The sequence below is a fragment of the Sorex fumeus genome, unplaced genomic scaffold (assembly GCF_029834395.1).
Source record: "Sorex fumeus unplaced genomic scaffold, SorFum_2.1 ptg000041l, whole genome shotgun sequence".
NCBI lineage: Eukaryota > Metazoa > Chordata > Mammalia > Eulipotyphla > Soricidae > Sorex > Sorex fumeus.
The window spans coordinates 986,840-999,393 of NW_026606098.1; the positions used below are offsets into that span (position 1 = coordinate 986,840).

At 58.9% G+C, this 12,554-nt stretch overlaps 1 protein-coding gene across 1 annotated transcript in view; it reads left to right on the forward strand.

The window, feature by feature from the left end:
- Nucleotides 1–2,779: 2,779 nt before the first annotated feature.
- The window catches only part of SIM2 (SIM bHLH transcription factor 2), a 44,735-nt gene continuing 34,960 nt past the window's right edge, over nucleotides 2,780–12,554 (forward strand). Inside the window, 2 exon segments of the mRNA XM_056119583.1 lie at nucleotides 2,780–2,954; nucleotides 10,499–10,581. Coding sequence (XP_055975558.1) covers nucleotides 2,780–2,954; nucleotides 10,499–10,581 — 258 coding nt within the window.

The window sequence follows — 12,554 nt, forward strand, 5'->3', positions numbered from 1 at the left end:
TGCAAGGCTGGTGGTCTTCACCCTCTGAGCCTGGAGCTCACGACTTTAGGCCCAAAGTGCAGATCCCCTGGGCCAGCCCCAGGTGATGGACACAGCAGGTGTCCGCCTCCCCTCCACCCCACCCAGATGCTGATCAGCATGGGTGTGGGTTCTTCTGAAGTTGACCGCCTGGCTTCTAGCCTTTAGGGTGGGGGTGGGGGTCTGGCCCAAATCTCCTGTTCTGATGACTTCATCCAGGCACAGAGGATTTGTTCTTGGCCATTCCGTGTGGACCACGGTTTCCTAGCAGAGGGGAAACTGTAGGTGGGCGTGTGCCTGTGTGCTGGGTGCGGCCTCACAGGGCATCTAAGCGTGTCTCCCACTACCACCCTCCCACGTCTGCCAGCCTTCAACCCCCGCATGATGCTACCAGTACCCCCCCCCCCCCACACACACACCTCTGGCATGGAGACCTCATCTCACCCCAGAAGGCAGTTACTGGATGGTTATCCCAGGTCACCAACCTCCCACAGGCTGCTCTCCGGGAAAAGGCGGGACTGGGATTGCAGCTATGTTTGCGCTCTTGCGTGCGGGCTTTCTCCCTCTGCCACTTAGCCATGTTTCTGCGATCTGGCTAATCCCTTTCAAGCCTGGGAGGAATTCTCCCGGGTGCATAATTGAAGACTCAGAAACCGTGGGGGAGCGTAAAATCCTCCCGCCGGGCAGGAAAGTGCCTTGCAGAAGCGACCCTCAAGTGTGTGTGTTGGGGAAGGGGTGGGGGGTTGCACCAGCCCTGGAAGGGCTCAGGCCTGGATTCCTAAAGCAGAGGCTGGCAGGACCTGGTCCCTGGCTCTGAAATCCAAAGGGAAAGTGTGGCCCCACCCTCAACTTGGGGTGAGCCAACCATCCCCCTCTCCCACGCCCCCCCTCCAGCCTGGGCCACTGATCTGTGGATTCTCCGGGGCAGGAGGTCAGTTGTAGAGCCAGCTGGGGTCGGGGCACACTAGTCTCACCAGGGCTAGCCTCCAACACCGCAAACTTTTCACCTTCAGAGGGGCCTCTGGAGGATAAGGCACTTTGTACACCCACAACCAGAGTCCAATCCCCATGCACCTCATATAGCTCCGCTGAGCCTCACCTGAGCACACCGCCAGGGGTAGTGCTCACCAAAACCAGAGAGAGAGAGAGAGAGAGAGAGAGAGAGAGAGAGAGGTCCCTGGAGAAAGTCTGGGGTTTAACACACACACACACACACACACACACACACACACACACACACACACAGGCATTGGGGAGGGAGGCAGGCAGCAGGTCAGTACTGGGCATCAGCGCCCAGCAGCAGGCCCTGGGGAGGGAGAGAGGAAGCGTTGGAGAACTCACGTCCCAGCTCGTGGCCCTCCCCTAACCGACCAGCAGATCTGGCGCCCTGCTGTCCCCAAGCGTCCAGCCCGCGCCCACGTTCCCTATGGGTGCCCTCCAGCCCCATGCTCCGGGGAACCTGGAGTCCTCCCAGCATCTCCTGAGAGGGCTGTGGAGTCTTCAAGATCGCTGAGGTCCTCAGGGGAAAAAAAGGACCCCCTGCTGGGGTGCAGGCGCACCCTGGGGGTTGCGGGTGACCCTGAAGGGAAATGAGGGGCGGTCAAGTCTCCATGGGCGCCGTCAGCGCCATCGCCTAAGTCCCAGGCAAAACAATCCGATGGTCTTCCCGGGGCGACCTTCACCCCGCAGCACCAGCAGCTCCCGTTCCAGGCTCGCGCCCCGAAGTTCCGCTGCGCTGGGTCTCAGGGCGAGAGCCGCGGTGCCGAGCCCAAGTTCCCGCCGGCGCTCCGGGCCAGGCCTCTGGGGCAGGCGAGGCTCCCAGTGCCCCAGATCCACGGTCTCTTCCCCCTCGGACCGAGAGCGCCTCTCCCCTTCCGCGCCCGCGCCCGGAGCAGAGTCGGGGTCACCCCTCGTCTCTCGCGCCACCTCCCTCCGTTCCTGTCTCCCCACTTTCAACTCCGAGATCGGCAACGTGGGAGGGGAAGGGACCACGCGGGCTCCGCGGGCCGAGCGCACCCCCCTCCGTGGGGCCACCGGGGGCCTCGGCCACCCCGCCGTGCCCCACCCCTGCTTCCCGGGGCGCACCGCGAGCACTCACCACGGCTTCCTCCTGCGCCCCGGCAGCGCGAGGGTGTCCGGGTGCCGCGTCCCTGGAGGCCGCGACGCGGAGGCGAGGTCGAGAGGCGAGGTTGGCCGCCCCCGCCCCCGCCGCGGTCCCTCCCCCAGGCCCCCCCCCCAACCCCCTCCCGGGGCCGCGGCGGCCCAGCGCTCCGCCCGAAGGCGGGTCCGCCTTAAACAAACGCCGCTCGGGCGCACGTGGAGCGAGGGGGGCTGCTGCGCCCTCACCACGCATCGCGGGCTCGGGGGGCGCCGCGTCGCCGAGAGCCCCCGGCCCGCGCCCCAGCTGTCCCGCGCTCCCCGGGCGCTCCATGGCTCGGCGGCCGCCGCCCTCGCCGCCCTCCCGCCCGGAGGGGCCTCGCGATCGCGGCCACCCGCACCCGCTCGAGGATTAAAAGCCGCGCGGGCCGCTCGCCGCCGTCAGCCGGGGAGATCGGGGCGCGCGGCGGGAGCGGGGAGAGCCCGACGGGGACCCGAGCGCGGCGGCCCCGAGTCCAGAGGGCTGCGGCCCGGGCCGAGCGCGCCGAGAGCCGGGACAGGCGTCCCGGCGCCCACCTGCCCGCGCGCCGCCCGGCGCCCCCTGTCCCCACCTCGGCCGCTCGCCGAGCGCCGCCGGGTCTAATATGCCCGGCCCCGAGGCGCGATGAAGGAGAAGTCCAAGAATGCGGCCAAGACCAGGAGGGAGAAGGAAAATGGCGAGTTCTACGAGCTGGCCAAGCTGCTCCCGCTGCCCTCTGCCATCACCTCGCAGCTGGACAAGGCGTCCATCATCCGGCTCACCACCAGCTACCTGAAGATGCGCGCCGTGTTCCCCGAAGGTGAGCGGCGGCCGCGGCGCGGCCCGAGGCCTGGGCACCCCGGGGACGCCGGGCTGGAGCTCGCTCCGAGGGGCCGCTCAGCCTCCCGCCGGCCGCAGTGTCCGGGAGGCCGCGCCGGGGTCTTCGGCTCGTGCTCTAGAGGCAGGGTCTCCGGACGGGACCCTCGGACCAAGAATTGTTCTATGTTAATCCGTGCTCCGCGCTCTCTCTTCCCTTTTCTCTTTCTCTCTCTTCTTTCTCTTTCTCTCTCTCTCTTTCTTTCTTTCTTTCTTTCTTTCTTTCTTTCTTTCTCTCTCTCTTTCTTTCTCTTTCCTTTCCTTCTTTCCTTCTCTCTCCCATCTCCCTTTCTTTTCCTTTCTTGCCCCCTCTCGCTCCTTACCTTCTCTTTTTCATTGCTTCCTTTTCATTCTTCCCCTCCTTGTCTCTGCCCTCCCTCCTTCCCTTACCCTTCCTTTTTCTTTCGTTCCTCCTTTCTCTCTTCCTCCCCCTCTGAGCCCTCTTTCTGGAGGAGCGCTTGCTCCTGGGGCCCCGCAGGTTAGAAAGACTTTTACTCTGGTCCTGCTGGGCACCTGGTGGGGGCAGAGGGTGGCAGCTCCCACTGGGGTTCTCAGGGTTCTCTTTCTGGTTTGCCCCCCCTCCCATGGGGATAGAGTGCAGAGTTCGGGGTTCAAGAGAGACCCATCTAAAATCGGGGCTGGAAAAGGGTAGGCAGGCCGGGGTCTGTGGCTCTGGGTTGGAACCACGGGCCCTGAGGGGCAGGTGCCATGCTAGGAACCAGAGTCTCTAAAGCCAGCCCCCGCTCCCCCCCAATTCAGGGCATTTAAGAAGTGATGAATACTGGCTTGTTGGGTTTGTGGGTGAGCCTGCAGCCAGGTCCGGCCTCTCTGGTCAAGGGACATACCCGTCACCCCAGAGATTGTTAGAGTGTCCCCGATGTTTCGAAAACTTCACCTTCCAGGTTGGCCGGCTGGGCAGGAGACATTCTGTCACTTGGTCAAGACATTGTTCTGATGGGGTCTGATGGGTGCCCCCCTCAAGACCTATGGGTGGAGAAACCTCTCGAGCTATGTGCACCCTGGAAGCCAGCACCCATAGGAGACCACCTCTGGGGGTGGGAGTGGGGGGACTTCGGGTGGCCAGAGAACAGGGAACAGGTGCCCCTTATTAGCGGGTGCCTCTAAGAAGGCAGCCCCCACGCCCGCCCGCAGAAGCACGTACACTCGCCCTGACTTCCTGCATGCTGCGAAGCCACTTCTGGTCATCTTGGGCTGGAGCTGCACTTCGGACCGCCTCCCGGGTAGAGCACGGAGGGTCAGGCCGCCAGCTGGCCCCGTGGCTCCTGCAGCATGGCCTGCCCGGGACTGTTCTCCGAGCCCGAGCTGGAGAGCTGGAAGCAGTCGCCGGCTCTGTGCCTCCCAGCCAGACAGGCCCCTGCTACTGTGCACAGAGTATCGCCCTGGCATTGCCAGCCTGTGTCTTGGCAGCTGCAGCGGGTTCACGGTTCTTTCTTTTCCTTTCTTACCCGGGTCAGCCGAGAAGCCTTCCGCTCCAGACTCTTGCCAGACACGCAGTGGCGACCCCCTCCCTGCCTTAAAGAGGGACCCCGGCCGGCCCTCGGAGACACAGAGGCGGTGGCTTTGTTTCCCCGGCTGGTTTGCCCCGCTGAGCTCCCTCTCCATCCGGTCCGCATGGTACAAAGCGGGTGCGGGATCCGGGATCCGCCGGGACTCCAGCTCCTTTCCTGCCCTCCCAGGCCCTGCTGGTCGGCAAGAACAAAAGAGCAAAACCTGCCTAGGAGAGTGAACGACTTCTCCCCCGGATTCAAATAAGATAGCAGTTAGTTCGAATGGAAAACCCCCGAGGAAAAGGTCCTTTCTAGGAGACGTGACAAGGAAAAGTGACTAAAAGTTGAGGAATGGTGGGCTCAGGGTTTCTGCGGTTCTTTCGGGTGTTTCAACTGGGTTCTGGCCCTGGGAATGAAGTCACTGTGACAGGCTCAGCATCACTTGGTCCTGAGCTGGTTTGGGGGTAATCCTGATGGGGCACCCTGTTGGGTTTGTAGCCTGGTTGAGGGGGGCCTGTGCATGTCCTAAGGCAGGGGGACTCAGGGAAGAGTGGGAAGGGGACTGTTTGGCCTTAGAGGTTGGGATATGGCTCCTCCAAAACCCAGAGACTCAGGAGATGGTGAGTTGGTCCCCAGGTTGCTGCAGAGAGTGGAGAGGGTGTTGTGAGTGCTGGGGAAGTGAGTCATGGGGACCGATGCCCCCAGATGTATGCCCGTCCTGAGCTAACGGTTGTAGCCATGTTGATCCCCTCAAATCTTGGGGGCCAGTGTGGGTGACTAGAGCTATGAGTCCAGTGAAGAGAGAGAGATTTAGAGATAACTCAGTTCCCCCCAGCTACGGGCTAGTAGTGCTGGGAAAGCTGGGGTGTGGCCTCACTGCCCTCCTCTATTTTGGGGGGGGGCTGACTTGAGCTCACGGAGGATGTGCAGTGGAATCTGGATGGTGGGGGTAGGGGGAGGCTGCTGGCAGAGACCACCCCACGGGAGAACCCAGGGAGTTCCCAGAAGGGGAAGATCTGAGCAAAACCCACTCTGGATTCCTAAGAAGGCTCTCGAAGATTCCCTTTGGGTTTGGGAGAACAAGAAAAGGAACCCCAGACCTCCAGGGCTGCAGGGACTCCCTTTATCGTAGGACATTGAGGCCAGAAGGAACGGACTCCTCCCCAGGATACCGCATCAGGGGCAAAGGGTGGGTGCCTGTGTGGAGAGGTCCCTGGTAGCCTTTGCAGGAGTGACCACACCTTGACTAGGCTAGTCTCTCAGACTGGGGGGGTGGTGCTGCACCCTCCCCTGTGGGGTCCCCATCTGTGGAGCCTGGAATGCTAGCTAGTGGTGCCAACAGGAAGCCCAGTAAGGACTTCATTCACCCCTTCCTGTGTGAGTGCCCCGTTCATTCCTGGCCTCTCACAGGGTGCCCCACTCGCCTGCCCGGCTTGTGGGATTTACTGTTTGGGGGTTCCCTTTTTATACTTAACAACCACAGTTTTTTTTTAAATGATACCCGGATCTCCAGCCAAAGCCTAGGTCCGTGCACGCCCCGTGGAGTCCCATCCTGGACTGGTTTTCTCTGCTGTTCTAACAGGGAGTTCGGAAGAGGGAGAAGACGAAAGAGCTGGGAAGAGAGGCTGGCTTTGGAAGTGGAAGTGGAAAGTTTATGCGTTCTCCAGTGCCCCACGCAGCAACAGGGTCGAGGGCAAGTGGGGGCTTCCCTGCCACCTTCACTAGGGAGGGCATCTATAGTAGAAACTGCAGAATCCTTGGGGTGTCCCAGGCATTCTGTAGCCAGCTAGGAGGGTCGGTCCGACAGAGCAGGGTGTGGGATGCTGACTCCGAGTGAGCAGAGCTCCCACTTGGGGGAATCTTTTGCCTGGGAGTAACTGGGTAAGTGGGGGGGGGGCACACGTGAAAATAAGGGCCTGGTGTGTTTTTCCTATGAGGGGTGTAGCAGGGAGTTAGATCCGTATAGGCCCTGCCACCCAGATGCACATGTCTCAGAGGGGTGCATGGAGCCTGCCCGGATTCTAAGTGCTTTGGCTTGTTCATTTTCCCCCATTCTGTCCCTTTGGGGATCACTGGAATGATGGGGGGTCACTTTCTGCTGCCCACAGCAGGTAGATTTGTAGGGAGCGTGAATGGTGGCTGTTGGTTTGTTTTCCTGCTGTTGGGGATAAGTTTGGCAATTTCTGATTTGGAGACTTTGGGGTAGGCAACTGGTCGGCCCCAAACTGACCTGGGTTCAGAGTCTTTATCGCACCTGCAGCCAGAAATAACACGAGCTTTGGTTTTTAATTAGACTTTTTTGTTTCAGGTGATGTGGATTTTTATGCCCCTTCTACCTAGCCCCTCCCCCCCCACCCCGTCAGTCTGCGGGAGACTTAGGGAGGGAGCGGAAAGGGACCGCTGGCGTCCTACAGTCAGGAGGTTGGAGGGAGGTACTGAAGGGGCCCCTGCACTCCCAAAGGCTGGTGCTGAGTGCTTGGTGGGCAGGCCTTGCAGGTTGGAGGCCCAAGCATTAGATGTCAGGGGGTCCCAGCAACATCTAAAGTTCTAGCACTTATAAAGATGGGGGGGCTCCACTGTCAGGCTGGACGCCCTCAGCGCTGCCTCCTTGTCCGGGCCAAGCTGAACCCTCTCGGGGTGTCCCTATCACGCCTTCACACCCTCCATCCTTGGTGTCTGGGTACTTATGGATTGGAAAAGGGGGGGGGGCAAGAGGGAGGCTTGTGAGGGAGGGAGGCTGGGAGCGGTTCTTTCTGTTTTAACTCAGTCCTTGGTCCAGCTCTACTCCCTTTCTTTAGTGGTGGAGTCTCTGCAGCTCCCGGCTTCCCTCCCCCCCCCCCACGCGTCCCCAGCCCCTCCAGTGGCCCCCTCTGAGAGTTTCAAGGTCAGAGAAGGACAAAGAGTGCGGAGGAACCCCAGAACAGGGTTGTTAAGTCACAAATCTGAGGCTCAGGCTCATTCGAGGCTTATCCGTGCCTCTGGAGCCAGTGAGAGTCGAGACTCTGCCACAGACCCCCTCCCATCGCTGCCCCCCAAGCTCCAATGCGGGGTGGGGGGGAGAGGGAGGGGGGCCTGTCCGGGACCCATCCTCTTGTCCGGCTGGGATTCCTCCAGGTTCTGGAGGAGGGGGAGGCTGCTCAGTCCGGGAGGGCCAATGCTCTTGATCTATCCCTCCCTCCCCCCATCCACCCATTGACTCTGGAGTGGCCAATCAGCCCCTTGGATGGCTCCCCAGGGTGAGAGGTCAAGATCCCTTGGGGAGGGTTGGGGCAGGAAGGGCGAGGCAAGGAGAGGGCTGGAGAAAGCTGCACCTGGTGGCCTGCAGCTGAGCCCCAAGCTTCCCCGTACCCCGCTGTGGGCGCAACACGAGTGCATTTCACTCATTGATTCCCCCAATATCCCTGTTTTAAAGGGGAGACACCAAAGAGGCGGGGGTCTTGTGGGAGATCGGCTATCCCGCTCTAACGCTCATACTTTAATGTGGGGGACATGGAAGGCAAGAGGATTGAGACTCTGCAGGGATGCCCAAGCCTGGGGTGTCACGTTGCCACCGGCACAGCAGCAGCGGGACTAAGGTTCCATCCTAAAGCCCTTGACTTTCCTGAAGACCCTCCACGGGTCAGAAAGGTGGTGCAGAGCTCCTGAAGTCTCTCTTGGAGGAGGCTGACCCCAGTTTGATCTCCCCACCACCACCACCACCACCACCACCACACCAGGTACTCGAGCACCCTCACTCCTCATTTCCCGAACCCTGGCGGTGGTGCAGACAAGACCACATGCTCAGCGCCTTCTTTTCCCAGGGGAGTGCACTTGATACCCATCACCCCACAGAGCCCGAGTCCCTCTGTTCCATCCAAAGGAGTTGTCCAAGGCGGAATGCAGAGGCTTTATCCACGTGGCTTCTAATGGAAGAGTTGGCAGCCCCCAAAGCAGGCACTGCGGAGTGGGGGCAGGGATGCCACCTGCAGATGGTCCCCAGGGGCTCTGGGATTAATTCTCCAGCAAGGCCAGCACGAGGAGAGGCGTTGGGGGAAGGGGGTGCTAATGAAATGGGCAAAGGTGCTCCTGAAGGATCAGGGGGTTCAAATTCCAGGGGAAAGTGCGGTGAACCCAGGCAAGGCACTTTTGCATGTGACTCCAGAGCCTTCGGCCAAGACTTTGGGGCAAACCGGGCGGGCAGAGGAGTGTGGCTCTGAGGTCGTTCCTCATCGGTTAGCAATCCCCAGATTCCCCGTGGGGGGGAGGGCACCCCTTTGTGCCACTTTCCACCAAACTAGGTCACGTGGTAGGGTCGAGTCAGGGTGTCCTGACGGCAGAGATCAGCCCCTGAGCACCTCCGTGACTTTGCATCTTCAGAATTTCTGGTTTCTTGTTCTTTCTTCTTCGTTCAAACTCCAGCAGCTTTTCTTTCTTCCCTTTCTTTCTTTCTTTCTTTCTTTCTTTCTCTCTTTCTCCTTCTCTTTTTCTTTCTCCTCTCTCTCTTTCTTTCTTTCTTTCTTTCTTTCTTTCTTTCTTCCTCTCTATAAATTTTTGTTGTTGTTGTTTGGGACTATGCTGGATGGTGCTTGATGCTCAGACAAAAGCACCTTTTCAGAGCTGAGGGGGTCACTCCTGGCTGTGCTGGGGGTTCATGCAGGGCAGGGGCTGGAACAGGATCTCTGAGTGCCCAGCCTGGGTTGGCGGTGACTTGCCAAGGTGGCTCTTCCCTAGTCTGGTGAAAGGTGGTGAAGGTGGGTGCCAGGGGAGGGGAAGTGCCTGGTGTGGAGGGGAGCAGAAGGGAGCCATGGGCTTGGTACGTCCTTGGGTTCAGGACACCTGAATCTGAGTCATGAAATTTGGGGACCTGGTTAACGTAGAAATGAGTCCTTTCTTTGGGGGGGGATCAATATCAACCCCGTAGTTCTTGAGCCGGGGAGAAATTAAAGGTTATCCGCCCTTTATTAGCTGTCAAATAGAGTGTCTAGAAGCGTCTCCGGAACATTTGCCGCAGCAGGAGTACCGGGCAGCTCTCATGCTAGGGGGGACTTTCTCGGCTTCAGGGTCCGGGGTGCCCCGCAGGGACAATGGGGAGAGCCAGGGGTCCCGGGCAGCGCATCGACTGACCCCGCTGTTCGGACTGGCTCTGCGATCCCGGGATGGTCGCTGAGCCCGGGTCCCTCGGCAGGAGCGCACGGAGCGGAGCGAGGGCAGGAAAAGGCGGCGCAGGTTCAGATCTCCGGCAACGGCCTGGTAGGGCTCCCCAGCGGGTCTGCGTGGTGAGCCCTCAGCCGACCCACCTTAGGGGGAGCCGCAAGGCTGCCCAGGCTGGCGCGCGCCCCGGAGCCGTCCGACCGGGGCGCATTGAGGGTCTCGGCAGGGCTGGGCGCGCGCTCTCCGCCCCCGCAGCGCCCGTTGTTCTGGGGTAAGTTGGGGGGGGCGGGTGGAGAGAGGACCTGCTGGGGGCTCTTTGGCGGGGGGCACCCTTTGATAGGACCGCAGTTTCCTCGTCCCTGGAGCGCGTCCTTGTGTCGCCGGGCGGGCGGAGGTCCCTTTCCAGGAGGACGATCTTGGGTTGCTGTGCTCTTGAGCCCCTTTGGAGGGCTGGGGCATCCGAGGAATTAGTTGAAAAAAACGGCTTTTGTATTTCAAGTGCTGGAAAAGCCGCCTCGCACGGAGCCGAGGGCTGGGACTGCGGCAATGTGCAGAGGGAGCGGGTGTGCTGGGGTCCGTTTAGGTATCAGTCCCTTTGGCTTTGGAGGCAGATCACGTTCCTCTGTGGCATCTCAGGGATGGCTGTCAGTTCAGAGCCAGGCTCTTGGGGGTGGGGGAGAGGGGCGTCGTGGGAACCGCCCTCCACCCTTTTGGGTTTTACTCTGGGGCGGGAGAGGGGACGGGAAGGGTGCAGGGTCGGGGGAGCTGCGCGCGGCTGGGGGCGCCGGCCCGCTAAACTCGCGTGCGTCTTTCACGATGCCCTCACTGATTGGCCTCATTTCCCATCCAGGTTTAGGAGACGCGTGGGGACAGCCGAGCCGCGCCGGGCCCCTGGACAACGTGGCCAAAGAGCTGGGATCGCATTTGCTGCAGGTAGCGTGGGCATTGGCGGGGCTTGGAAACGGGAGGGCGCAGGGTGCCCAGATGTTCTTCCCCAGGAGGCAGATTCAAGGCAGGTTGCAACCAGGTCCCCCCAACCCACCCTAGACTCCAGGGGCCCCTGGCCACCTTATGTGTTTTCCAGCCTGCCTTCCTTCCGTGAGCTTTTATGGGCTGGAGCTGCAGTGTACTGGGCTAGGAGATTTGCATGTGCTTTTTTTTTTTGGGGGGGGGAGTGGCGGTTTGCCATCAAGGAAGGCAGTGAGGTGTTAGTTGAGAGTTCAGGTCAGATTCTGGTCTAAATCCTAGAACACAGGGAGACCAAGTAACGTGCTTGAGGCAGCGTAGCAAATAGGGAAGCTGAGTTCCACCCACGTGGTCCCCGGCTCTTAAGTGATTGAGCTTATGGTTTGGAGAGCTCTGGGGTCACCTGTCTCACGCATGGAGGAGGGTGACTTGGTTAATGGCTAGCCACTTAGCCCCCCACAGCCCAATTTGCTAACCTGCCTCTGCCGTCGGACTTCCCTGCTGGGTTTGCGGGTGGACTGGATCACCAAGCGCACCCTAGGCGCACCCCAGGCTGCTCCCTAAGGCTGGCAGGTTGGCGGCAGCAATACCTGGGGTCTGGGAATCTTCAATGCCCTTCACATAGCCGTCTCAAGGACCTGATTCATTCTCCGCCTCCCGTCAGTCATTTGTCTCTGCCACGGGAAAGTGCGAGGGAGCTAGTTTGCATTTCCTCCTGCAATTTGGCCTTTTCTTTAAAATGTTAAAAAGAAAATTGGTCTGGGGACAAAGTGACTTGGGCGAGTCAAACAGAACCCCCCCCCCTCCCCTGTACCAAACTGGTTTGGTTTTGTATGGATCCCACATGCCCTGGGAGGATGTGTTTAATTTTTAAAACGCATGTGCTGGGGAAGGGGACAGGAGGGATGGTTTGCACGTTTTACAACCTGAAGGAAACTGAGTGGGGTTCACCGCTCTTGGCGCTCACCCCTGGCAACCCCCAAGCTCACTTCCAGCCCTGGGAGCTGAGCAGGGTTTTGCGTGTTTCTTTCTCCTGTGCAGAAGTGACACTAATACAGCAAAGGCAGCTACATGCTGGGGAATGCTAGTGAAAACCTGGCAGGCAAAGTTAGAATCTCTGGGTTTCTCCTCGGTACGGCTCTTTCATTTCAGAGCTCCGAATTAGGGGATCGGGAACTAGGAAGAGAAGCCTAGCGTGTTCCATGAGAACTGCCCCTTTCAGGCGGGCAACTTTTATCATTTAATCATTATTGTTTTCTCTCCTTTACACCCGATGGCTCTCAGACAGACTTTCAGTTAATGCATCTTTTGAATGCTTTTGGAGCTAAGCAAGAATGGAAATATGGGCACAAAACACGGATCACTTTGGAAATTGCCAGAGTGTTGAGTTTTGAGAGGAGAAGGTCGAGGTGGAGAAATAGTTTGTAGCTGAGTTAGAAAGAAAGGTCAATGGCATGCTCAGAATTAAGAGGTTGACTTCAGCCTCTGATGGGGGAAAGAAAAGAATACTGGCAGAGGAATTTTGCACCCGAACTGTGTTTGAGACAGCAGACGGTAAGGTTATCTTTTTTAGAAGAATTTTACTTCTATGGCATTCTTTTCGGGCCCTCCAAAGAGGGGGAGGATTTCCAAAGCCCAAAGGTAATCTGGTTTCAATTACATGCTGTAAAAATAGAATTTGTGGCCAGAAATTAATTTGGAATATTTTTTATGGGGGTACCATTGTGGGTTGTTCAGCTCTTTACCCAACTTTATTGCCTTTCTTTGGTTCTGGATCTAAAATATGAAAGGATAACGATAAGTTTCCTTTTCAAAAAAAAAAATAAGCCTTTTTATCCTTTTCACACATAAACATAGTCATCGCTTTTTTAATTTGTCTTAATTTTTGCTTATAATTTCACTTGGTCTTTTTTTTGAAAGCTAGCTAACTTAAGTGGAGG